Below are 25,818 nucleotides of genomic sequence, written 5' to 3'. Positions count from 1 at the left end.
TTTCGGTCCAGAGCAGGCTTTAAAGTTCACGTTTAGTCGATGCCACCTTGTTTCTAGAACCCCATTGTGTTATAGCAAGTATTATTTTCGCTTCAACGACCGGAAATACAATTGAAATCTGAACTGGTGTTGTTTATCTTACGAGTCTAGTAACTGTTTGAAGCCTTCAACTGCATCTTTTCCTTTGCATGGCGCTGACTGAAATGAAGCAGTTATTCCAATATGAAATAAAAATTTAATATTGCCAGATTTGTACAAATACAACGCAAAACGTGGTTAAATTTCATCAACACGCCCTGTGCGTCAAATCACTGGTGTCCTTCAATGGTTTGCATGAATGATATAAAACAAAAGAAGTGCTAAAGTCGAAGACATCGTATCACCACCCAGTCATGGACTTCTAAATAGCTACTATTTAGAAGTCCATGACCCAGTCAGCAAATCAGTCTTTTGGCGTTGATTCTATAGACAAAAGGACTGGTTTTCAGGCTGGATAGCTGCTGGTTCCTCTTGAATGCAAAAAAGGCACCGAAAATACAGAGGAACCTCCTGGTAACAAAATGTCGGGTTATAGCAATGATTTATTAGAAGAAAAGAATCTTTTAATTGTTCCATAGCGCACAGCTTTTTTCTCTATGTTTTACTGTTTTTTCATAGAATTACGTAAAGAAAATGTTGCTTTCCAGGGCAAAAGTCTTTTCGAGTGTTACAGCCAGCAAAATCGGTCATTTTTACAGACGTTGAATCAATCTAAACAATGACAGATTTTGCTGTCTGGGGGGGGGGGGGGGGGCGTGTGTGAGTAGAAGGTGATTAGAAGTCACATCGTGGTAAGAATATGCACATCAAACGACACTCATATACAATAAAGCGTTGTTTTTGGTTAATTTGTGTGGAACAAATTAAAATGAAAAGTAGCTGCAAAAATCGACAAGATCAATAACAAAAAGACAACTCAAGTTCTAGTTAATTAAAAATTATTTATTAAAACATATAGAAAATGTGATAGAAATAAAGCAAGGTTTTGTTGATGAGGAGCGCTATTCGGCTTTTAGTCAGCATCAGTTGCATTGCTGTTTGAATGCTTACGATTAATAAAGTCAATGAAAGACAACATAAAACAAAATCTCTTCAGGAATTCCGTCTTGCAGAAACTATGGTTTTCAACAAAACGACAGAGAAACGTAAATAAAAGAAATCATTTCCATGCACGACAAAGATTGTTAATTTACGAGAATTCGATGCAAAACAAGAACATTTTAACGCGTGGTGCGACGATCACAATACGTCGAATCTCCATAACGCAAAGCCAATCCCTGCAAGAAAAATACGCCTGCAGACGCTGAATCAATGTATAAAGAACAGATTTTTCTGACTGAAATCAAGTTAATCCATCGTATCAACCCAGACAGCAAATCAATCGTTTTTACATTAATTCATTATCTGCAGACGTTGAATCAATGTAAAAAAACGGTTGATTTGGTGTATAGAAAAGGACAAGTTAGCACGCAAAAGCACACAGCGAAACTGGACTATGTTGCTTGGGATATAATGCTGCAGCAACCACAAATTCGATGGTGAACTAGTTTTAAAAAAATGCCAAACCTTAAATGCACATACGATCCTCACAAGCAGAAGTGATCTCTGTTGCATTGTTGTAATGTCTGTAGACGTTGAAAATCAACGTAAAAAAGACTAATGTTTGTTACGGATGTTCTCAGATACCGCTTTCTATTACAGTATCAACAAAATATAAACATAGTTGATTCTGAAAGACCTTCTCGTGTTTGTAATGCTGTAAATTTATATTCAAAAATTTGGAATCAAAACTGCTGTATGGGAAGAATGCATATAAAAAAAACAGAAACAAAAGTCCTATGATTTTTATGCAGATGGAATCCCAAATGTAAAACGACTTACTCGGGGTTTGTCGCCGTGCAAATTGTTCGCAGAACTGCAGGTTATTTGCTGATAAAAATAGCACAAAACTATGCAATTAATTAATGCAACGGATTCAGACGACGCTGTCGGGCTGGTAATGAGCGTAATTACGTCATAATAGAAATGTTAATAATATCCAGACGTTCTTTCAGACTCATTTACGGTTGGTATATGCTGCAAAAAAAATGCATAGCCTGCAATACAGCTTCAAAGTGTCAATTTGACGATATTTCAACATGCATGAGAACACGCTGAACCTAACAATGAAGTAGCAAATCATGTTTAAGACTGCAGCAATTTTCGTAAAAATAGGATAAAAATTATGCATCTCTCTCTATTCAAAACTGAGAAGACGTTGAATAAACGTAAAAATGAAGGTTTTTGCTGTCTAGGGAGCTGTCCGGTGCAAAAACACAAATGCACCGAATCTCACAGGGCGGCGTGAGCAACGCGCAGTGGAGTTCTGCGCAGCGTAATCACAAGTATTGTGAATATTCACTATACTGTAAGTGCACCAAAAGTTTACTGACTGCAAATAGCAGCATGCCCTTGCCACAAAAGCAACCCAATTCAAATCAATGTGAAAATTTAAGCAAATCGGCTAAAATTCATGGTGGACAAGGCAAAATACTTTCGTTATGTGGTAGACAAAGTGCTTTGCTGTGAATCAACTGGAAGACAATATAAATAAAAAAAAAAATCTTCTGCATGTATCTGGTTCTGAAGCATGTTCAGGAATTTCGCAATCGCTTGTTTTACTGTTGATCTCGAAGACAGTCGTCGTTACTGACAAAACGCTGGAAATATTTATAACAAGTCTGCGCTAGTTCAGAGTATATATTCAACAAAACCGGAAAAATTAGTGTTCATTTCGACGAAGCAATCTCATTTAATATCCAGCATCATGCGATACTGAAAACTAGAGTTGTGCCAGAGTGTGCTTGAGATCAATGCAGGCTCAAGTAACTTCTGTTGAATGACGTCTCGTTTTGTAATTAAGCTCAGTAACAAACTTTCAAGGTCTTTTCCATCAAAATAGTTCAGACATTGCATATGTCGTCACCTTAAGTTCATTCGTAAACTTACGATGAACGTAAGTGAGCACAGAGCACATCACTACCCAGACAACAAATCAAGCATTTTTACATTGATTCAACGTCTGCAGACATTGAATCAATGTAAAAAACGGTTAATTTGCTGCCTGGGTACGCTGTTTCCAGACTTGCAAAAATATGTGAACCTTACAAAACTTCAATACTGAGAGAATGCAATGGCCACAATTGGTGGGTATCTCTTCAATTGCTGCCTTGCCAACAAGGAGTTGTTGACATAGTTTGGTCTTGCGTACGCCATCAACGGGTTTCAAAGAAAAGCAAACTAATGAAAGTATACGTCATCATAAACCCATAATAAAGCACTTCTGACGTCATATGTGATAAAGCATGTACGTTTAAACGGCGTGAGAAGTTTAAGGCACGATGCAATCCAGCACTCGAGAAGGAAAGGCCAAGGAATGATTGGATTCACGCTCCGCCGATACTACGTCCGCATTGGCTGAAGGCGCGCAAACGGTGATATACTTTGAGGTGCTCTGCTTGGTGAAGGCGGGTTATTGCCCAAAGATAATGTCGTATTCCGTTAACATCGTGTCTATGATTTGGTTCTGGTAGACCATGAAGATCGCCATCTGCCCGCTCCCACTCTGGTCTGATCTGGTTTCATCCGGTGGCTTCAAAAGCAACGTTGGTCCAAACACGATGGCGATGTTCTGCACTTGCATGCGATTCTTCGAGCTGTGCTCTACAACGCTAAAAAACAAAAACTAATTCAAGAAAACGAACCAGAGTCGAGATTTATCGCGAAAAATTCTTTCAAGTTTGCACCACTGATCCAACTCTCAACACGAGCCATAGAATCTACTGTGTGAGCCGTTGGTCTTAAAAATTGATGCATCACGCTCAGAGAAGCTGTAGCAAAGCCAGTGAAACAAGCTTGCGTTGAATCTTAATCATAACCTAGGCAATTGCCAAATAGTGACTTGGCAAATGATTCACTCCAGCTTACAAGAACAGGAATCTACGCATTTCTGTAGTAGTACTCATCACACCAGGTACATTATTATTCATCAACGGCTATCAAGCAACCGGCCTGACTTACCTGCAAAAATGTTTCATGAGATACCTAAGGGTGTCCTGGTTGGCGGGAGGCATTGTCTGCACCAAATGCTTCATCGCATTTATTCTTTGTCTTTCATCGTGCATTTCTGTAAAATTCAAATTAGTTGTCAAATAAAAAGGTAATAAAAATGACCATTTCAAATTTAAGTCACGACCGTGGCAGCCGTGAATGGTGTAGCCTCGTCAGTCACATCTTCAATTGGCTCGTAGTCATGACACACGTGCTTAATTAGTCTGTTCTTATGACCTAAGGACTAAGGAGTAGCCATCACGATTGCACTGACCTAAGTTCAAAGAACGCGAACTTTCTTGCAACTTAACTAGCACAAACAAAATTGATAATTCAGTCCGTCAAGTATCGTGAAAAAACGTTGGTATCGATGTGAGATTGAGCTTTGAAGTCAGTTAAACATGATTATTGGTTATGTAATACGAATCGCACTTACTGCAAGCATAAATAAATTTATCAAAAAAATCGAAGGGAAAAACAGGTTCAGGAAGTTCGCGCAAGAACATTTTAAGGGCACCGGTGATGAGGTGGATGTCCTCCCACTGGGGGTCGCTTAAGTTCACCGGTTCATCTGCAGACGAATAAAAAATGATTAATAGCAACGACTTTTGAGCTAATCGAAAATATGATGCTAAAATAAAAGAAACGCAACACTACTTCTTCTCCAGTGTAAAAAAAGCGATCGGTATTTATGAAGATTGGTGCTCTTCGGCCATGGTGCTGTAAAGCTTCAAGAAGTTACCCATTTTTTGCTCTGTATTGGTCTTTCAAAACGAGTGCTTGTAATTGTTGTATATCACAACATCATGCTTCAAAGCAGATCGGTTGGAAGTTCTGCAACTTTCAGTCGCTCACAGTGTAATTTCCCTACTTTTCATCATGTGATCATAATATAATTGTTGTGACTAGGATGTCGTCATCGTACCACGTCGTTATGAGCGGAAGTACAAAACTGTACGCAATAAGTGTTGTTGTAATCAAGGTTGCAACATCGTGTTTTATAAATATTGGACCACCCCCGTCTTACAAGCGCACCAGCCTTGTGACAACCCAGGCAGCAATATCGGTCATTTTTGCATTAAATGCAGACGTTGAATCAATGTAAAAATTACAAATTTTGCCGTCCGGGAAGCGAAATATTTTTTCCCACGAGATTTCTGTCTCATTTAGATATTTTGGTAAAAGTTTGTATTAAAACCGTGTGAATGCAACATTCTCTCGTTGGCACGGTTGGTTCAGTGGTATCGTCGTCCGCCTAGTAATCGTGAGAACGAGGGTTCGACGCCCGTCCAAGTCAAACTTTTTTTTTTTAAATTAATTTTTGCGGTGCACAAGAGCTTTTCAAAAAAGTAGGGTTAGGGAAAGCTTATATTTTATTATCATTGCAGAATTTTATTGGCAAATAGTTATTTCGCAATCTGAATCAACCAATCTCTCAAACACTTTCGGAAAATCTTACTTTTAAAGTGACTAAAATCAATGAGACAGAAATCTCGTGGGAAAAAAAATTTCGCGTCCGGGAACCCTTCAGAAAATGAACATAAAAATTAAAAAACTCTGGCTTATTCTCGGCAAATTTTTTCAAATTAAAGCTTCCGACATAGAGAAAGTCAATAGCTTATGAAATGATTGATTCGTCTACGACTACGTAGTAGTTTTCACGACATCGGTTTTTACAGGCCAACACAATAGTTCTGTGGTTCATTTTGAATTTGAGGCCCTATTTTCAAGTCATTCATTCAAATAATATATTAATGACTTGTGTTTTGTTACGTCTTATTTTCAGCGACACAAAATCAAACGTGTTTCTCATCGCTTTGGTTGAGTGACCCATACTTTGAAGAGGTATAGAATACATTAACGCAGCTAAGTACTGATAGCAGCTAAGGCAGACGCTGCAACGTAGAAGCTTGACAGTGCTACTACTGTTAGGTGCTTTCTGAGAACAAAGAACTGCTGAAACTAATCGTTTCCGGCACAGTGCTTGATGAATGATATGCAATACACTGAGAGTTCCATTTGGTAAAACCACTACTTTGTTATTTCTTTGTCTTCGTATTGGAAACAGTGTCACGGTAGCACTGGTTGTGACTTGTCAAAAGCCTAGTGTGTTGTTAAAAGTTTTAAAGCCATCAAAAGTTTTGTTAATATTAAAAACTTTAAATAAGTTTCTCTTTTTCAATTAAGCTTTACTCGTTTTTGAAGTGTTTGTGTAAAGTCGCAGTAGTTGCCAAACGTTGCTTTGAGTTTGGTAATGTCAAAATAACTTGCCAAGAATGAATCTACTTTTTATTAACAAATCCGATTTCCAGAAAGACAAAAGTGCAGCTGCTTCGCTGAAAGTGAGCAAAACAGTCATGCTATATGCAAGCAAGCAACTTACCTCTGTCGATGAGGTATCTTAACTTTTGTACGTGTGATAAGTTTCCGCTTACTCTGTATATGCCATCAACGTCTAAACCTGAACAAACTTTAATGTCAACAAGAGTCTTTTGGCCCAAGTTGCTAATAAACTTTAATACATGACAAATCACAAGTTAAATATTGCAGTTGAAAAAAGAAGACAAACGTGACAATAAAACGTCGTAGTGCCCTTGGGTTGGCATGAGTTCGATTTAATTATATTAGCCTACTTCTTCTTCGTCGTGTGAGCCTCTGAGGCCGAGAGTCTATCCTTTTACCACCCCTACTTACAGTACCACTTAGTTTAGAAGCAACGTTAAATTGTTATTCAATCGAAATCTGTGAGTTTTGCTGACAACAACAAATGAAAGGGCTGATGATAGCTTATTCAGTCCTAACAAATTGAAAAAAAAATGGCCCGCTTTACATTGATTCAATGTCTACAGACGTTGAATTAATGCAAAAACCGACCGATGTTGCCAGCGAAATACTTAGTATTGAACGAACCCCGCCTTTCCACTTCTTCCACGCACATCTTGACAAAGTTCGGGACAGTGGTGTGCTCTTTCTCACTTAAATGATCCAGAGGGCAACCGAACACGGTTTCTGCAGTCAAAATAAACTATTTCAAAACAAGGACCATCATACCCGGGCGTTTGCTTGCGCGTAGGTGGCCAACCAACTAGAATAAATATGAAAAAAACGAAGATGAAAGTCAATATTTTGGTTCGAAAATAGGGGTATGAGTGGCATTGGACTACATTGATATTATCAGTTGTATTATTATAATGACATTTTGCACACCGCGTTGTGACACAAACGACTTAAAAGTACAACTGCATGCATTAAAGTTATGCTTGCATCAGCTTGGTAATTACTGTATTTGCAAAAAGTGCTAGCAAAAATTTCCTTTCAGATGATTTCAACATCGCGGGAGTTTATTGTTACTTAACGGTCTTATTCTTCGCCGCAATTAATCAGACTAACTGACACACAGTGGACGTTTGCCAGCGTTTGGCAACTCTCGTAATGTCTTGCTACCGCTACAAGGGTGATTTTCAGTTGTAGTTGGAAAGAGATCAAATAAATTAACGTTATCACTTCGGAATTCGGATGCTCTATAATGTGGAGAAAGTGACAAATTAAAGATTCATTAATTTGTATCATCAGTTTAGAATAGAAACCAATAGCCGGGTGTCAATCTAGCTGTTGTATTTTGTGACATTAAATTAGTTGCTTAGAAACTAACCTTTAATTATCCCTCTCTCTTGTAAGCTTTCAAAAGTAGGTCTTCTGTTGATGAACTTTTTCAGTTTGCTACGAACTTTGTCTGAATTCTTTGCATCCGAACCATGGCGGGCTAGAGAAAGAAGAACAACTTCTTGAGATTGCACATAGCTAGCCACAAAGTTGATAGCAATGAACAATGAGTTTACGCAAACATTTACCCAACTGTAAGTGACGCAAATAAAATTATATTAGGTCATTGCGATAGACAGAATGAGATGGAGAAAAGGAGTGAAGGCAATCGCTGCAAGGAAAGAATCGGCCAACCCCACTAGTGGGGACCAAACCGAATTAGGATGATGATGAGCTAGAAATCTACGATATTCAGAAAGATATGTAGAGTCGTTATCATCAGCAAAAACACATGTTGGTGTTCTTAAGCTGCTGCAGAATGACGTGAAAGTTGAAATGAAAAACTTTTTTATATAGGAAATGCTGATGGGAATGTACCTGGTTTTTTCTTCTTAGTTTTATCTTTTTTCTTTTTTGAATCAACATCATCTTCTTCATTATCCACTAACTGTAGCTTCTGAGCAAAGATGTCGGCATCCACGGGATCAACCTGGTTCTGAAAAAGGCGGGAAAGTTTTTACCTTTTTGTTTAAGATATTGTTCCTGCTCAAATATATTTGTTTTGTGTTTTCTACCCCTATAGTGGAAATACTGCCTTTGCACACACAGAAGCCAACAATGGTTCAACTTTCAGAGAGTGGGGTAGAGCAACGCACTTAAAAGACAGCTTTCCAATAAGGGACCTACTGAATGACGAAAGTTTTTTTTTATGGAATAGTTCATAGGCAATTACACTTCAACGACAAGCGGACAGTTCGCTCAGTCAATTCTGGTTGAAAAACTACGTCATTGTCCGAAGCATACAATCTGAAGTACAGTGTGCGAAACTGTCAGGATCCAGAGTACCGAGAGATGTTCTCAGTCATAGAATACGGACTCCCACAATGAAATGAAAAAAACAAACAAACAAAAAAACAAAGACGCAAACAGTGCTACTGTAGAAATTTCAAACTAACTTTAATGCCATTATTGCATAAATATTAAACAAAATTCACATGAAAAGGTGGATATAAATGAAACACTTTTTGCTGCATTCTGTTCCCAATCGAACAAAACATCAATTCATGTAAACCTTATCCAATCATGCATGACAAAGTTGATTAAAACAATTAAAATGAAGCATAATTCATTGCTGCCACTAGTGATGAACTTCTGGCAACAAAGCAGAACTTCACACACAAAACATGATGCACTCAAAATGAGGAGACCACTTCAAAGAAACTGAACAACAGTGAAACAATACATGTCTTGTTCATGACAGCAGATGCATACAAAATCAAAGACTAAGTACAGTACCCATAAAGAGTCGCCGACCGGCTTTTTCCCAAATTTGTTATAGAGACTCCTATAGAACGATCGCTTGGGGGATTTATTGCCCGTCTTCACAGGGTCAAAAGAAACCATCGGTGAAAGGGAAGAGTTTTTCGAAATAACTTTTGGAACGCCGTTTTGTTCACCCTCATCAGAGCACGAACGTATATACAATGGCATTGGACGCAGATTTGACGTAAATGAGTAAGCTGGTACGTTGAGTTCGGAACTGTCACTTTCAGAGTTTTTCCGACTACAGATCTTCGAAGGTGAGCGTATTTCTTTATCGGCTTCGTGGATAGTGAAGATGTCCAGTAGCTTGGGGGATTTCGGACTGCCATGACTTCGAGGAATCTTGTTGATGTCTTGAGGAAGCGGCAAGTTAAAGGAACGGTGAGTCTTGAATTCGTGATTGTCGTTTTTGTTTTCAGTGAAGCAACAATCATCCGACGACGTAAAAGACGTACTTTGAACGTCGAAATAATTATGGTGCGTCGGTGAAAGAGAAATTTTTGACTTCAGAAGATCACTGTGGCTTATCATAGGATATTGGACATAATCAGAACGGACGGCAATCGTGTTGGCCTTAAAGCTATTCCCAGGCATTCTCAGCTGATGCATACCGTATTACTGAGCGCAGACAGCACTGAACCTAATGCGATCGAAGACCTTTACAAAAGAGGAACTGGTTAAATGAAACTGAACTCAGAAAACCTCAAGCTAGACAAAAAAAAAATCACTAGCTTTCTCAAAATTTTGAAAAGTTGTAAAAAATCCTGTCTTTTTAAATGCGTTATTTTATATCATTACATTCCACACTATTCGGTAGATGATAAGCAATTAAACTGTATTTCATTAGATTTTCACATAGAAAAGGGTTAGCAACTGTGCTATTGGATAACAATTCGCTTTGTTCCACACAAAATTTCACTGAAAGTTGTTAAGCATGCAAGAGAATGAGTTGTAGCCAACGTCATGAAAATGTTGCTTTTGAAAGGCGGAAACAAATTTAGTTTCGATTAAAAGTTTAGCTACATAGCATAAGTAAAACGAGGATAAAGTTAAGCAAAACTTGCGCTAAATTCCTTAAAAACTAATCTTTGACTACATGTACAAATCAACAAGCCTCAAAATCCTTTCAACGTCTTTTTACTGCAGTCCCACTAACGCCTGTTGCGCATAACTGTTTCCATAACCGCGTGACACAGAATGAAGTGCAGTTGGCACAAATGAATAAGCTGCAAAAACCTTCTTTGAAGTGATAATCACACCACGGGATATCGTACAGTGAAAGTTGGCTCCATTTATGCGATTTACATGCACGCAAAGTCTGGCACGTAATGTAATACCAGCTAATTATCAACAGTTGAAAATATCAACTCAATCAATCGATGCGTAATGAGGAGCATTACGATGTCAAGCTGTCATATTGCATTGCGCAAACGTGTATGGATGCTCGGAATCTATTTCGAGATGTCTGTGGTTAAATCGGTTGTCAGTAAAACCGACGAAAAAAATGTCGGTACCGATAGGCCGATCCAAAAACAACAGTATGATAGCCAGTTGAGAGAAAAGTCTAAGAACAACGGTTTAAGTCTAGGGGTGTGCGGTTGACAACGTATTTCAGCCTTTTGTTTAATGATACCTAGTGGCTAGAATTATTATCGGCTACCACCTGTTCTACTCTGCAGGTAACAACACCTCGACTACTAACATAGCTCTTAAACTACCAACTTGAGGGACTAGGCTTGATCGAAGACCTCTTCTAGCGTTGTAACAGAAAATTCTTCAAATAAGCTTAAAGAGACTTAAAGTTCTACAAATAAGCTTTAAGAGACTCAAGAGAAATACTTCCAGAATCACCGAGAAACATCAACTGGTACTGCCACAACTAACTGATGTGCATTCGTACCACACTGACACTACCTTTCGTGTAGTCAGTTCACAAAACTTTCTAGGTATTTTTGATTTTCATATAAAAATTAAACATGTGATTGTATCAGTTTTTCCAGCAAAAAACTAATCGATTTGTTGACGTCGTCAGATGAACTTATAAGGTATGCCGCGATGGCAGCTGCAGAAGCTTACAGGTTACTTGGTAGGGTTTAAAATAGCAACTGATGGAAACTGCTTGGCATGATGCCACGAAAAATGTTGTAATCAGCAAGTATCTGGTTGCTGCGTCAATAAATCTGGTAACAAGCCACGTCTGAATTGACACAAATAAATAAAATAAACTGCAGCATGGTGCAAAGGTAATATCGTTTTCTAGACAGACTAGAATCGAGCTTTCCAGTGATTTTTCAAAGAGTAAAAATTCCGAAAAAGTTGCAACTCTAAATGGTCAGAAGAGGTATAAACATTGCTAACGAAACAACCTAGACAGCAAATCAACTGTTTTTCACGTTGATTCAACGTCTGTAGACGTTGAATTCTAGGCAATTCCTTTCCTGTCTGTAGACGTTGAATTCTAGGCAATTCCTTTCCAGTCTGCAGACGTTGAATTCTAGGCAATTCCTTTCCAGTCTGCAGACGTTGAATTAATTTTGGAAACGACATTTTGTGCTAAGCTCGGAGTCTGTCGAACTAAGACTCAAAAACTGCCACTGTATTGTATTTGTCTCGAGAAATTCTGATTTGGTCGATCATGGATTTGAATTTAACAGTGAAAGATAGTATAGATAAAACCAACTAGTCAGATTTTTGTGATTCATATCGAAACGGTCAACGAAAATAGGTTTGGAAACTACTGCATAAGTGTAGTGGACATTGGTAGCCTTTGCAAGTCGCCAATCGAAAGTCATGTGATTTTTCCCATCCAATTGCGTAAAAACAACATGAAGGTAAAAACGTGCAGAGAAATACGATTTCAGCAAAGTTGCATAACATTTACCTTTGTCTAGTTTCAGTTTTTGAAAAATAAAATCACTTGAACGCTTTTCACTATTTGCTAATTTTAAGTGCATTCTTACTTCTACAACTCCTAGGAATAGACCGCACATTTGTTCTCTACTACCTGAAGGGTAAGGGTGGTCTCACGTGAACCTCGCTGTTAAATGGAGCAGAGTGGACTACATAGAAGTCTAAACCATAGTGAAAATAACAATATGAAACTAAAAAATGACTCGAAATAGTGTAACTTTACTGTAAGTTTCCACTTGGCTCATGTCAAATTACTGACGTCCGCTTTTTATAAGTAGCACCAAAACGATGGCATTCAAAACTTAAAATGTAGATTAAATACCTTCTAATCCTAAAAATACCACGTCTTCACCACAAAATGAACCTTTTCCGACTAATTTAGCAAGGTAACAATGAGCATTGCATTGCTAAGTTTCTTTATGAGGGCAAACATTGAAGGCAAAAATTTTGAGATGGAATGAAAAAAGTTTGCAATGAAACTGTTACGACATTGAAATGAGGCAAAATAAAAATGCAAAAGTAAGTTGAAATCAAGGACACCATACAGAAATAAAATAGCAACATTTTGTAAGGCAATAGCCTTGAAATTAGAAAAAAGCTTAAACGTGAGGATTGTATGAGGCGCATGCGTGTACCCCCAGACAGCAAATTCCGTCTGCAGACGTTGAATTAATGTAAAAACGACCGATTTTGTTGTCTAGGCCGGTTAATAGACTACGATTATAAGGCATTGGTCGTATACGCATTATTTACGCTAAGTAAGCAATAAAACTGTTTCAACCTGCGTTTAAGTTAGCATACTATTTACCGCTTTTAAGGTTGTTTTCTTAGATCCATTTGAAGACGCTCTTCTGTGAAACATAACGGGATTCCACGGCTGGGGACTTTGTATCAGTTAAACTTCAATTACTATACGACATACATTTCAAAGTCAGTATTGCCTTGAACAAATTTAAGTGCATACCTGTTTCAAACAAAACCTCAAATATTAACTAACGCACCAAGCATAACAGCCATAACATAGCGCTACAGTTTAGTCACATCGCGCTACAGTTTAGTCACATCGTAATCAATAAACGTCAAGTTGAGTGAGTTTTGTGCTATGACTTTTCTGCTTTTGATTTCTTATTCATCGAATAAACATTGCAACTATTGCTAGACAGTGTTCAGAAAACTCCAAAGTTTCCAGTACTCTGCTTCCTGTAAGTTACTCTCACTAGTTTATGATTGCTTGAAAAAGAAATCACATGACACTTTTCTGAAGGCTTGATACACCATCCAACTATTGCACCAGTGCAGTGGAGCACAAAAGCAACCAATTTTTTACTTCCATTATCATACGCGATCATCTTCAAAGGTTTCTTTTTTCCAACAGATCAACTGTAAACTACATACTTCGCTGCCCACTGGCTCAAGAAAACTTACGTGGGATATGAATAAACAGTTTGGCATCGCACATGCACAACACAAACCTATTTCCTGCCTTCTATTAATATTAGACGCATTGCGTGTGCTTGTAGGGAAATGGCATGAGTGGGGTGGGCATGCGTGCGTCACCAACGCACAGCCAAAAACTATTCACTGATCTTCTATACAAGCAAACTATCAAAAGTTTCCTTACGCCCGAAACGAAACACTATCCCAGACAGCAAAATCCGTCATTTTAAATCAATCATGTGAAAATGACGGATTTTGTTGTTTGGGTACATCGGACCAAACAGTAGTAGGTTGCGAGAAATGAAATGGTTCCACATGATATTAAAGACAAAGCGGTGACGTATAGGCTAACAGTTTTCAATGAAGTGCCAACCTGGATTGAAAGGAAAGTGAGTCGTGTCACAAAGTGGTCGGTTAGTCGTGGAACCATTTGCTTGAGAACGGCATTCAAGGATTCATATCATGATATTCTTAGGTTTTGTGTACAGTGAGCCTTTTCGTTGCTGCCGACAGTGAAAAGTGCGACTTCAAGTAGTCACAGCCTTTTTTGCATGCGCGGACAAAGAGCCTAGATTTTTTTGATTTTTTATCGGGTACTTATTTTCTTGAAAATAGAACAGCAACATGTCATTATTGAAGTAAAAATAGGGTTCATTTCACAACTCACCTATTGCACCTTACTACCACGCGTCATTCGTACATGATTGAACGCTTGCTTGTTGAAACGACTTTTAAAAACATGTGATGTTTCAGGATCCAGTGGCAAAGGTTACTAAGCTAGCAAAACCTGCTCGCTTTTCAACGTCTGCAGGCGTTGATTCAATGCAAAAAGGGCGAGTTTTCCTAGCTGGGGATTTATAAGACGACGCAAGATCATGTAATGCGTCAATTTTGAAACAAATATTTCTCAGTGATTCGCGATTTCGGTCAATTTGCTGTAGCGAGTTCAATAACAGACGCAAAACAGAAAGTCGGGCAAGTGACATCTTTTCCTTTTGCATGTCACGTTTATTAGTATTGACAATAGCGGTCAAACTTCGTGTGTTGGACACTGCTAAGTCGATGCCAGGACATTTAATAAGGATGTAATGGGACACCTTTAGAGGTAGTGGGCAACTGAAGCATCATACACCTCAAACAGTTGAGCTCGTGCAGACAAGAAAACTGAAAACAAAACCGAATCACAACATTGAGAAGAACATAATAAAACTTTTTATTATCAAATGCCTGGTGAACAGTCTCTCTCTGTTTTTATTGAGAAGAACCTTGTTCTTTTCTGATCACAGTAAAATGACATGAGACAAAATGCAAAAGCAAAATATGAACCTAAACTTCTAGTACAATCGTACCTGGAATATGAAAAAGTAGATCCATCTAGAAGGGAATGATACATTTAATGCAATCTTAAGCTATCATCGTAAAGATAGCACAACCACAATTGCATCAAAATACTGGAAAAAGCAAACATTTGCTTGTAAAATAATAAAAGCAATAATGGAAAAAGAAATGAAACTCACGGCACGTTGTATGGTCTCTTTTATTGCTGTGAGCCATTTGTTGATTGTTGAGATATCATCATGTTGTAGCAATAAGGACAACCCCCGCACGGTCTGCAACTGAAAGATTACACCAGTAAATCAGTGCTTTTTTTACATTGATTCAACATGTGCAGACGTTGAATCAATGTAAAAAAGCGCTGAATTGCTGGCTGGGCAGAGGCGTTATGATGAGTTTTGGCAGTGCGCAGAATACTTGGCTGAGCAAGAAAATGCAATTACACACGTTTTCTATTATATCAGTTGTAACAGAATTTCGATGGAATCAATTAAGCTATGAGATAGTAAACACTCGTGATTGTTATTGAGTTGGCATTCTTCGGGACATCTTCGCTTTAAATCCATAGAATCAACTTGAGTGCATCTATGTTTTAGTGATTCAGCAAATACACAAAAAAAAACGTTTTTTTTTTCAAAAGCACTAAACTCGCATTACCAGATGATACAAATGCTTCAAGGACTCGGCATCCTAATTACTCTGATCAACTATGCCAGCACAGGAAATTGATAATTTTATAAATCAAATTAACCATGGTGCTATACAGCGTAACTTTCACTACAAAATGCTCTTTAATTTTAAAGCGTACTTCGACAACGTTCTTTTTGCTGCTCTTGTCTTTAGCCCATTCGATGTTCGCGCCGCGAAGGTGACAGCTGCTCTCTGGCTTGCCATGGGGTAACGATTTCGACTGAAATAGAAATCGGTTGAAAATAGCGCCAGCTAATGATACACGTTCGAATTATTGAACTGTGAAACGAGCGGTTCGCCATACCGACAAGACTCAACGTGCCAACGAGACGCAAAAATAAATCAGACAACAAACCCCCCCCCCGTTCTTTTTTACATTGATTCAACGTCTGCAGACATTGAATTGATGTAAAAAAAATGAGTGATTTGCTTGCAGGTAGACCAAACCACCAAAGACCTTTTCGTAAACCTGTTCTTTGAATGACAATGAAAAATAACGTACAACTTACCATAGCGGCCTGTTTCTGATCTTTGTAAAACAACAAATTATTAGCGAGTAAGATGACCCATTGTTGTATCCAGTTTTTCTTTTGCTTCTTTCCCGCTTCCATCAGCTTGGTCCAATGCAAGCGACCTTGTCTTTCGATCATCTGCAACATGAAATTAAATCTTAAAAAAAAACAGTTTCACGATTGGAACAATTGAAGCAAAGATATGCTATTTTAGTGTGATAGTACAAGAACAAACTCACCAATCTACAAATTATTTTTTTATCACCATGTGATAAATGCAGACCAAGTCTAGATGGGTTCCGTTATACAGGATGCAGTGTAAATTCTAATATCTACGTGTGTCATAATCAATTATTTGGAAGCTGTCAAATATGAACAATTTATAACCAATTTTAAAGTTAGTGAGCTACTTTTTGCCAAGCAGGAATTAAGACACCGCTTTTCAACCACCCCAGACAGCAAAATCCGTTATTTTTTTACATTAATTCAACGTCTGCATACGTTGAATCAATGTAAAAAAAAAGGACAGATTTTGCTGTGTGGGACACACCAGTCAAAAGCATTTACGCAGAACAAATTATTGTCGACTTCACTATGGTAGGATTAACCAGAAAACAATAGAAAGATATAAAACGCACAGGGTGAGGTAATGGTGCGGAAGTATGCTCCCCTTCACGTGACAAATGGGATTGTCCCTGTTTTGAGAAAGTCAATAAAAACAAATTAATAGATACCATGCAGCAATTACAAAGCGCACGATAGGTGAAAGCCATTATACTAAATAGTACGACGTTGTTAAAAGGCACCTTACATAGAAAATGTCCTATAAAACATCACAAGTCATTCTACTGTGTTGGAAGTTGGGAAAGTTATTGATATAACATATTTTTCTGCACAAAACTGCAATAAAAAGTTTTTTAATTATGACAAACATGATGTATGAACACTGAACAGCAGTGATGCTTCATTTGATACAAAACTATTTCAGTTAAAAGGGATAGGAAGACAATTTTAACGCCACAATGTCTAGAAATAAGTCTCTAGCGACATTCCGTAACATACTACCGAGAAATTTTTGACCACAACTGGCGCTGAGTGACTGATGAAAACATGCAGTTGTCGAATCATCATCATGCATTTGCGTTAAGCCTTTTCATGCACAGTTGGTACGGGAAATTAACAATGGTAGATACTTTATAAAACTTGTGTAAACACACGCGACACAACGCACTGTTCAAATTATGGAAGCAAGAAGTAATGCCAAATTGATCATCATAAATTTGCATTGATACTTTTAACGAAACGTAAAAACTAGTTGTACTATTAAGCATTACAATAATATCAACCATGAAGCATATTTTCATCAAATACAAACAATGGGTTTCATTTTCTGCACCGTGCATGAAAGTTCGTAGGAACTCTTGTCATGTTTTACGGCTTACTTCTCAATAGGCTTTGTAGCCAAATAATACTATTAGAAAGCGCAGCAATAACGCGGAAAGCAATAACATGGAATAGGAACACAGGTTTTCCTTTCCAGGTGGCAAGCTCAAAACAGGCAACAACAGTAGCATGTGCTGCGTAAATCACCTACCAAAAGCTACCATGCAAACCTCACCACATTACCTGGTATGGTTCATCTACTGGGGGGGTACTTGAGCGGGTATCGGACAGCACAATCATGGATCGAGCTTGCATGACTCTGTCGACTTGTCGAGCAAATCCTTTTCCTTTCCTTGGCTTCACGCTGACAAGAGGAGGTGAGATGTTGCGAGGAAGGGAGGATGCATGTGATGATAAATCTTCTGTCGTTCTCGAAACAGCGTCTCTGTCAAGAGAACTCGCCTTGTGTGGGGTGTAAGTGTCGTGTGAACTGCACTTGGCAAGCAGGAAGTTGTCGTCGTCTACATTCCCATCACTCTTGCAAGGCTCTCTGGTTTGTTGGACTTCTTCATGTGAGTCGAGCTAAAAACGATAAAAACGATTGAGTTTCTCTTGCGAGCTGCGAGGTGATCTAATCCACGAGTAAAAACACAGTAACTTTATAACATGATTGATTTTTTACTTACAAGTTATAATATAAAACGTCAATCGAGTGCACAGTACCTGAGGTAGTTGCCATGACGTCTCGTGCGTAAGTTCGTTGAAGTAATAATATTCACCGGATTGGTTGTCCAGCATTTCGTGCCACTGTAACCAACATACCGGTTTATTGTAAGCTACATCCCCACCACAACAATATGACATTACATATATGACAACATGACACCAGTACGGTTATTAGGTATTTTAAGATGTCTGCGCACATGCAGAATTGCAAAGGTCTAGTGGAAAGACCGTTCACCTCAGCAATACATCTACAGGCAGCAGTACAACTAGGTTGAGTCAATAACTAAAAACTTAAACATTCGTTCAGAAAAAGTAGACACACAGTGTTTGTCAGAAAGCTAGTCCCACGTGCCGTACACCAATGCGCATGAAGCTGCTGTTAGGTCAAATGGCTACGGAATGGATATTGTCCGGTATAATCATTTACGAGACAACTCGGCCTTTGTTACACTTTACTTCCATGTAAATTAGTTGCACAAAAACCAGTTGAAAGTACTTTTAGAAGAGACAGCCGAACGCTATTGCTACATTACAGCATGCTTTCTATAAAACAGGTACACTGGTACAGGGTCTAATAAGTAGTCTTCTTACTCGGTCTCCGGTGGACTCGCGGACAAACACAGTATCCTCCCCATCGTGTCCAGGCTCTTTGTACCAGCCAGCTGGTGTAACTCTCAAGTTGGACACGTCGGTCGATTCCAAAGGTAAAGTTGAGTGGGAAGTAAAGTCCGAGGAAGAGTCTGGCGACCTGTGCGAGTCTTCCGAAAGTGACTTGCTGTTCATTTTTTTGTTTCTGTCTTTGCGTTTCTTTTTCTCCGTTTCAGGAGAAAAGTTTTCAATGTTGTTATTATTTTTATTCTTCAATGCGCTTTTGAAAGACAACTCGGAGTTTGATTCGTCGCCTTCCATCTGCTGAGACGGTTGCCGGTTTTCATTATTTGATGGACTGGAAGAAGAGCGGCTTAGGATTCTTGCTGGTGAAGTTTTACTGCGTTCCAAATGACCAGGTCTGCAAAATAGCATCGGTTTGTAATACTTGTATGTTTCTTTTAATACAGTGCTATACTGCTACAGTTACCACGAATACCAATGGCTCCCTTAGCCTTACAACCCAGACAGTTTTGAGAAAGTCGTAGAGAGCCTCAATTGAGCGAATTATGACTGTAATTCATCCCATATAGCACATAATGTTCGTTATCATTAGGTGACAAGAAAAATCTCGGCATTATTACAAGTTAGACTAAAACACTTTTTGTAATTCAACTATTCGGGATTGTTTCGAAAGGAAAATGCATTTCTATAAACGCAAACGAACATGGAGATAAACAATACGTACATTTCCTCATCAAATCGAGGTGAAACGTTAAAGTTAGACGATTCTAAAGTCGGCTTTTTGGATGCATCGGGCACAGCGGGTGGAACAACTTGATTCAGAGAGTCTTTTTTCTGTAAGCAGTTAAAATTTACATGAGCTGCACCATGGAGAGAGCACATGACCAGAGTGGCTATGGATCACATAAGCACAGTGAAAATATACGACACGTAACACAAGAACAAAATGATTAGGTAGTCTGTAAAATTTGAATTTTTTTTTTCTGACTTACGATTATTTTTTCGCTACTTCAAGCAAGTGAGGTGAAGCATTCATATTAAATACCAAGACAACAAACAAACAAAAGCGCTCACAAATCGCGTTGTTGGAAAGGTAACATTTTTCAAAATGACGGCGATTTTCTACAGAGTGGCTTTTCACAGTTAACTCTAATGGAAGAAAATTGAAAGAATCGACTTTTCACTGAAAAAGAATCTCAGCGAGCAAATCAGTTCTTTTTGCATTGACTCAACATCAGAAGATGGAAAATAGCGCTGGTTTGCTAGCTGGGTGACAACGAATGGGCAACTAAGATACAAACCTGCATGTGTTTTGTAGAATTCGGGCTTTTGGCGCTTCTTCGCGGAGGCTTTACTCGCATTTCCCCAGTTATTGAATTGAGATAATATTTACTGTTGGTCTGATCATCCAGCTGAAGCTCCCAGCCATCTTCTAAAATCTAGTGAAAGACAAACTTACAAACTGAAAGTGAAATTTAATCTCGACAGCCAAAAATGGATGAATGTGAAAGCCCTTCAGTCTTTTCCAAACAGTTGTTTCAAACAGATTAACTTTTTGTTTACCTGACGGTTCACAATACACACAGCAATATTTGCCCAATTTATACGAGTCACTGCACATATTTATGTCAGAAGCGCATGTAAGTAAAGTATAATTGACCTATTTCATGCCTGGCGAGTAAAGTCTTCAAAATACAAATACATTAAGTATTGACAATAGAGTGACAAGACCAAAGACTAGCTGCTTTCTGGCAGCCACGCAATGCACGTCGGGAAAAGATCGGTTAGGGTTGTAAATTGTAAAGGAATAGAACTAAGTCCCAAAACCTCACGCGACGACGAGAAGTACGTGACAATTCGCAACTTCTTGACTTGGTAACGTTAATTGCCGCATGAGGCTACCTACACAGTAATCATAAGGAGAGATACCATGTTAGTTACCTCGACTGTGGTAACAGAATGATAGCTTTGGTCGCTTGGTAAACGAGGCTGAATGCTATCTTCTCCAAAATTAGCGTAAATAACTTTTCCGCCGAGGTGGTCTGTTGCTTCTGTGGCTGGCGAGTTTTGTCGTTGGTGCTCGGTCTTTGGCTTTGTTGAAGGACTTTCTCTTTCTGCGCAGTGATACAAAGAATTGCAACCGCGATCAAACAAACAAAGTTTTGTGTAGCCTGCAGTGCTGCATGCAACATGCCGTGGAAAAATAAACACCAACAGTTACGACACAAATTCAGTTTCATGGGTGAGCACTTATCGTACACTTATCTATGAACACTGATCTGGTTTTCAGCGCACACAAGAAAGTCCATCAGACATCAAGATAGAAAACCACTTTGATAAGCCTTGGCTTTCACAGCGTTGGTATGAAGATGACACAACACAGACACGTACCTCTGGGATAAAGAGGAGGTTTGGAGGCTTGAGATGTCCCCATACGTGTTTGGATTGTCTGTGTGAATGCACCACAATTAAGTCTTTTCAGTTAAAAGATAAATCCTTTTTTGTTGATCGGTAAATAGGTTCATGTAATAACTGTTCTTAAAATTTTACGGAAACTACCCAAATGAGGTTGAAAATCAAACAATCTAACTTCAAGGTAAACGTTCACCAAGTAGACGGGCATCAAGTTTTAGAAGCGTGCACGGCCAAAGCAGCAACGGCAGCTCAGTGAATCTTATTAAACTTAAAAAAGAAATCTTTGGTTATGAAGCTAATGCAACCATTAAGAATGAGCTTGAAAATCCCACTCGACTAGCAACAGTTGGCGGTTTCAAAGGAAATTTCGCTACACAGCAGTATGTCTTGGCAAACGTAATATCTGTCATGTAAGATGCCATTCCATCGTCTGATGAAATCTATAAATATCTGCTTTACTTTCTAAGGGCAACCACTGTCTAACTCCAGAGGGTAAGAGTTTTAACTTTTTAAAACTGTCAATATTTTCGTATGAGATGTAATACGTGCATATAAACTCACCTAAAATATTGCACATTGCTCAGAAAATTTATCAGCTTGTAATGTAATTACACTGACAATAGGTGACATTAACAGTAGTGAAAGCATTTACTTGTGTGCTCTAATTACAACCTTAAGCAAATAGTCATTGGGTTAGAAATGTGGCAATGTGTTGGCAAGATGGCAACTGATTCTAATACTGTAAGTGTAAATAAGAGCACCAATTAAAACACATTGCTGAACGGCGCATAAACCAAGTCAACAGTCACTCAACATTAAACCAATTTCCTTCCACGGTATGACGTGTGCAGTTAAATACTTACTTCGAGATTTGCATATTCAGGATCTGCAGAATTTTCAACTGATTGTCTCCCCTGGGGGTGAAACAAAAAATTTCATTAATAAGGCGGTGACACATTTTGTCATATTTCAATTCCCTCACATTTAAGCCTTACCGTAACTCAAGTTTCAATCTATTTACTATTTTCAGTATTTTTTTTTACTATTGGTTACTTAAAAACGTTATAATCAAAGACAAAGACTGGATGCTTTCCAGTAGCCTCCCAATGTAATCCGGGAACACCGTGAATCTGGGGTGGTAAAAGGATAGACCCTCGGCCCCAGAGGCACACACGACAAAGAAGAACGTTATGAATTTGATACAAATGACAATCTTGAAGTAACTGGATCACTGTGATCATCATAATCTGTATGATAACCGCTAGTGCTATGTCATAAAGTTGTAGACATTTGGAACATAGTTGGATTAAAACTTGGGTTTAAAAACTTACTTTAGAAGGCCGCGCAAGTTTTGATTCAAGTGGGACCTCATCATAAGGATTTTCATTTTCAATAAATCGATCAAGAGAATCGCAGCTTGCTCGCAGTGGAGATCTGTTGTTTGAAATGATATAAGATAACAATTGAGAAAGCAGGATAGATGGATTACTATGTAATCATATAAAGAAATCTAATTAAAGTATCAAAAGGGCTAAGATTGAAATCAATTTGAAGAATCATGTACAGTGCAGGCTACACTGTAAATGAGGTTTTGGTAGAAAAGATATAGAGCATGACAGGATACTACACACTCGAATAACTTGAATTTTGATAAAAAATTCTTTCTTCATTGAAATTGTTAAAAATCACATAAATATTTATAGAGACGTATACATACACAATAGAAATAAACACAGTAAAAGTATTTAACAATAGCATTGGTTGACAAATTCATTGCGATAAACCAACTTTTGCAATGCACCATTGTAAAAGAAAACTTTCAACAATCACGTGTAGTGTAACAAATGGTATGATACTAACGATTTCATTTGATTTGATAAACTAGTCAAGTCTTCTTTGGAACCATGATCTGTGTGTCTCTTCTCCTTTCCATGAAGCATTGAACTGCTAAGTGGTTCCGTACCGACATCAGAATGGCTTTTACCAGACGATCGCTGCTTTTTCTTTAACTTTTGAAGTGTCATGTACGCTTTTCTACAAAATATGCAATACGTTGATTAACAAGATGTTGAAAGTTGATGTTATTGCGCTGTTAAAATGATGATGTGAGACAGGTCACTGAAGTATCAGGTCGCTGTTTTATAGTGGAAAGTAGAACAATATTGTAAACATGACCTGGTAAGCCTGGCTTGAGATAATTAATTCTGCATGTGGTAAGGATTAATACTTATGCTCACGCATTTCCATAATCTTTTAAGTAGACATTATACAATATAGTTATAACATTGCACACACAAATCATAATTGTGAAGCGATTGGCTGAACTCACTTGAAATAAGTGTGTTCTGGATACACAAATCGAGGGCATTCTTTAATATATGCTGCAGGTATATAAAATGGTTTCTTCTGATCTAAAAAAAACAAGTTTAAAATTCTGTTATCTTGCATAATTCGTACAGATATGATGCAAAAATATGGCACAAAACCGAAGAATTATATAAGCCGTTAGATTGAAAATTATATTTCGTGTCTTTGCTTAGCTTAATCTTATTTATTTGTGTGAAAATGCATCAAAAAACAAAATGAAAAATCAAACAAAATTTTTGTAATGTCAAAACAAAGAGAACAATAGTGTGAAAACCGCTAGGCCTACTCTATTGTTGTACATAGCCCAACGCTACATACTTCTCCAACATAACATTCTCAATTGAGGTGGATAACAAAATTTTGCACATGATTTAATTTTTTAATAAAATTTTACAATAGTTAAGTAGACCATGGTTTTAAAGGATGATTTTTTGCAGCACTAACCTTGCTTAATAACTTGCCACCAATCTGTGTTGGCTTTCTTTATCAAAATAAATTCTTCTCCAATTTCAATTGTAATAAGACGTCCATCATTAGTTTTATACTTATAATCATATTCAGCTTGCAAAACCCGACCCAAGTCATCAGAATGTAATGTAGTCATTGCTTATCAAATACCGTACATCTTACTGTTCACAAAGTCATAAGCTAGAAATATGATGATACAAATGTATTTCATGGCAATAAAAAATTCATATTGTGTGAGAACTACACAAAACTAAGCTAATTTTATGTAACTATCAAAACATTGAAATAAAATGGTTTGTACTGGTACATTTCATTTATACTTTTTATTGCAGGTGATATAATATACAGTAGGCTACATGCCACCACAAAATCATTGCATCCTACTTAAATAATTTAAGTTCTTCTTTTTTCAAATTATTAGGCCTATTCCACAATAGGCTACTGCAATTGCAGTTTAAACTGTTGTTATAATCAACAAGCTTTTAAAACTAAAAGATTTGTTTAAAATTTTATAGGCTAACAGTTAAAAAGTGGTTATATTTATGGTGCTGTGCATATATATAACCGTTTCATGCAATTATTTTTGTATTTTCAGTTTGGTTTGCTCGACGGACTTATTGTTCCACAATGAAACTAACAAGTTGAAAAATATGCTACATTTAAATGGATACCCGTCATACTTTTTTGATAAAATATTAAAAGCTTTTTTGGATACGAAACCGAAAGATAAACCCGAAGAAGACGATTTTAGCAACTTTTTTGATGTACCATTCTTGGGAAAAGATTCGGTAAGATTTTCAAAAAATCTAGCTAAAATTGTCAAAAAGAAATTTGATTGTGACATTTACCCTGTATATATAGAGAACGTTCAAAGTAGGCAGATATTTCCAGCTGAAGTCGCCTACGCCCTTTGCTCTATGTTCTAATGTCGTTTATAAATTCAGTTGTTTGCGTGATGCAAGCCTGACATATACATCGGTATGTCAACAAGACATTTATCGACTAGAGCTGGGGAACACCTCAATTTGAATTCTGTACAGAAAAGCGCAATTAAAGATCACATTTTCTCATGTACAGAATGTCAAAACAACGTTTCTATCAAGCAATTTGAGATCATGTCCAGAGGCAGGTCTGAGTATCAAACTAAGATCTTGGAAGCCTTGTACATAAAACATCACAATCCACTTTTGAACAGACAATTGTATGCTTGCGGCTCGTCTTCCTTGTTCTCTGTATTTTAAAATTAGTTTTTTCGCACCTTGCCTTTCTACAATATCATGTGATCTGTTTAACACCTTTTGATGCAGTTACCTTTGATTCTCGTGGAGCCTATCGTTGAGTTTGAGCTAGTCAGAAGTAATGTGCAGTTTTCGTATTTTCCTGTTTATAGATTTAGTTAACCATTGTATTTTATTCAGATGTACTTGACGGGTCTGCTACTATTCGGTGAGTTTGATTCGGTGAGCTCCTAACTCCTAACCCCTAACCCTAACTCCTAACCCTAAAAGGGCAATGGTAATTAGGCTACGGTACCCAATAATTTAAAAAAAAAAATTCAAAAAATCACTGAATAGGGAATCGGACTCACCGAATTGGACTCACCGAATCGGACTCACCGAATCGGACTCACCAAAACGGGCCATTCCGTACTTGACTGTACATCACAGTTGCTTTTGTTTCTGCTGAAAGTTCATTTGCGAGAAAACTATCTACATCTTCTTCCTTGGCAAAAGGACCACCAAACTTTCTC

General features: G+C 37.8%; 1 protein-coding gene across 1 annotated transcript; it reads right to left on the bottom strand.

The window, feature by feature from the left end:
- Positions 1 to 221: 221 nt before the first annotated feature.
- Positions 222 to 24,207, bottom strand: LOC145786185 (rho GTPase-activating protein 12-like). The gene is made up of 24 exons (XM_082597830.1): positions 24,045 to 24,207; positions 23,563 to 23,644; positions 23,094 to 23,267; positions 22,565 to 22,667; positions 22,097 to 22,147; positions 21,210 to 21,267; positions 20,760 to 20,932; positions 20,120 to 20,257; positions 19,543 to 19,652; positions 18,798 to 19,215; positions 18,204 to 18,287; positions 17,724 to 18,062; positions 16,736 to 16,792; positions 16,095 to 16,235; positions 15,704 to 15,805; positions 15,078 to 15,176; positions 9,187 to 9,813; positions 8,269 to 8,386; positions 7,781 to 7,891; positions 7,039 to 7,137; positions 6,512 to 6,589; positions 4,565 to 4,699; positions 4,099 to 4,204; positions 222 to 3,749 (listed from the first exon to the last, which is right to left on the bottom strand). Exons 1-24 carry the CDS (start codon positions 24,202 to 24,204, stop codon positions 3,551 to 3,553), a joined length of 3,762 nt encoding a protein of 1,253 aa, XP_082453956.1. The 5' UTR covers positions 24,205 to 24,207; the 3' UTR covers positions 222 to 3,550.
- Positions 24,208 to 25,818: the final 1,611 nt, after the last annotated feature.

The sequence above is a fragment of the Aplidium turbinatum genome, chromosome 17 (genome assembly GCF_918807975.1).
Source record: "Aplidium turbinatum chromosome 17, kaAplTurb1.1, whole genome shotgun sequence".
Lineage (NCBI taxonomy): Eukaryota > Metazoa > Chordata > Ascidiacea > Aplousobranchia > Polyclinidae > Aplidium > Aplidium turbinatum.
This window is presented reverse-complemented; position numbering and strand designations above follow the sequence as displayed.

What these genes read in the sequence shown, in the direction of transcription:
- LOC145786185 (XM_082597830.1), bottom strand. Translation starts at nt 24,204, where the DNA reads ATGACTACATTACATTCTGATGACTTGGGTCGGGTTTTGCAAGCTGAA. An exon ending in ATTCTACAAAACACATGCAG is followed by an intron (nt 19,653 to 20,119) that starts GTTTGTATCTTA and finishes AACTGCTTACAG; the next exon opens with AAAAAAGACTCTCTGAATCA. An exon ending in CAGTAGATGAACCATACCAG is followed by an intron (nt 16,793 to 17,723) that starts GTAATGTGGTGA and finishes TTCTCAAAACAG; the next exon opens with GGACAATCCCATTTGTCACG.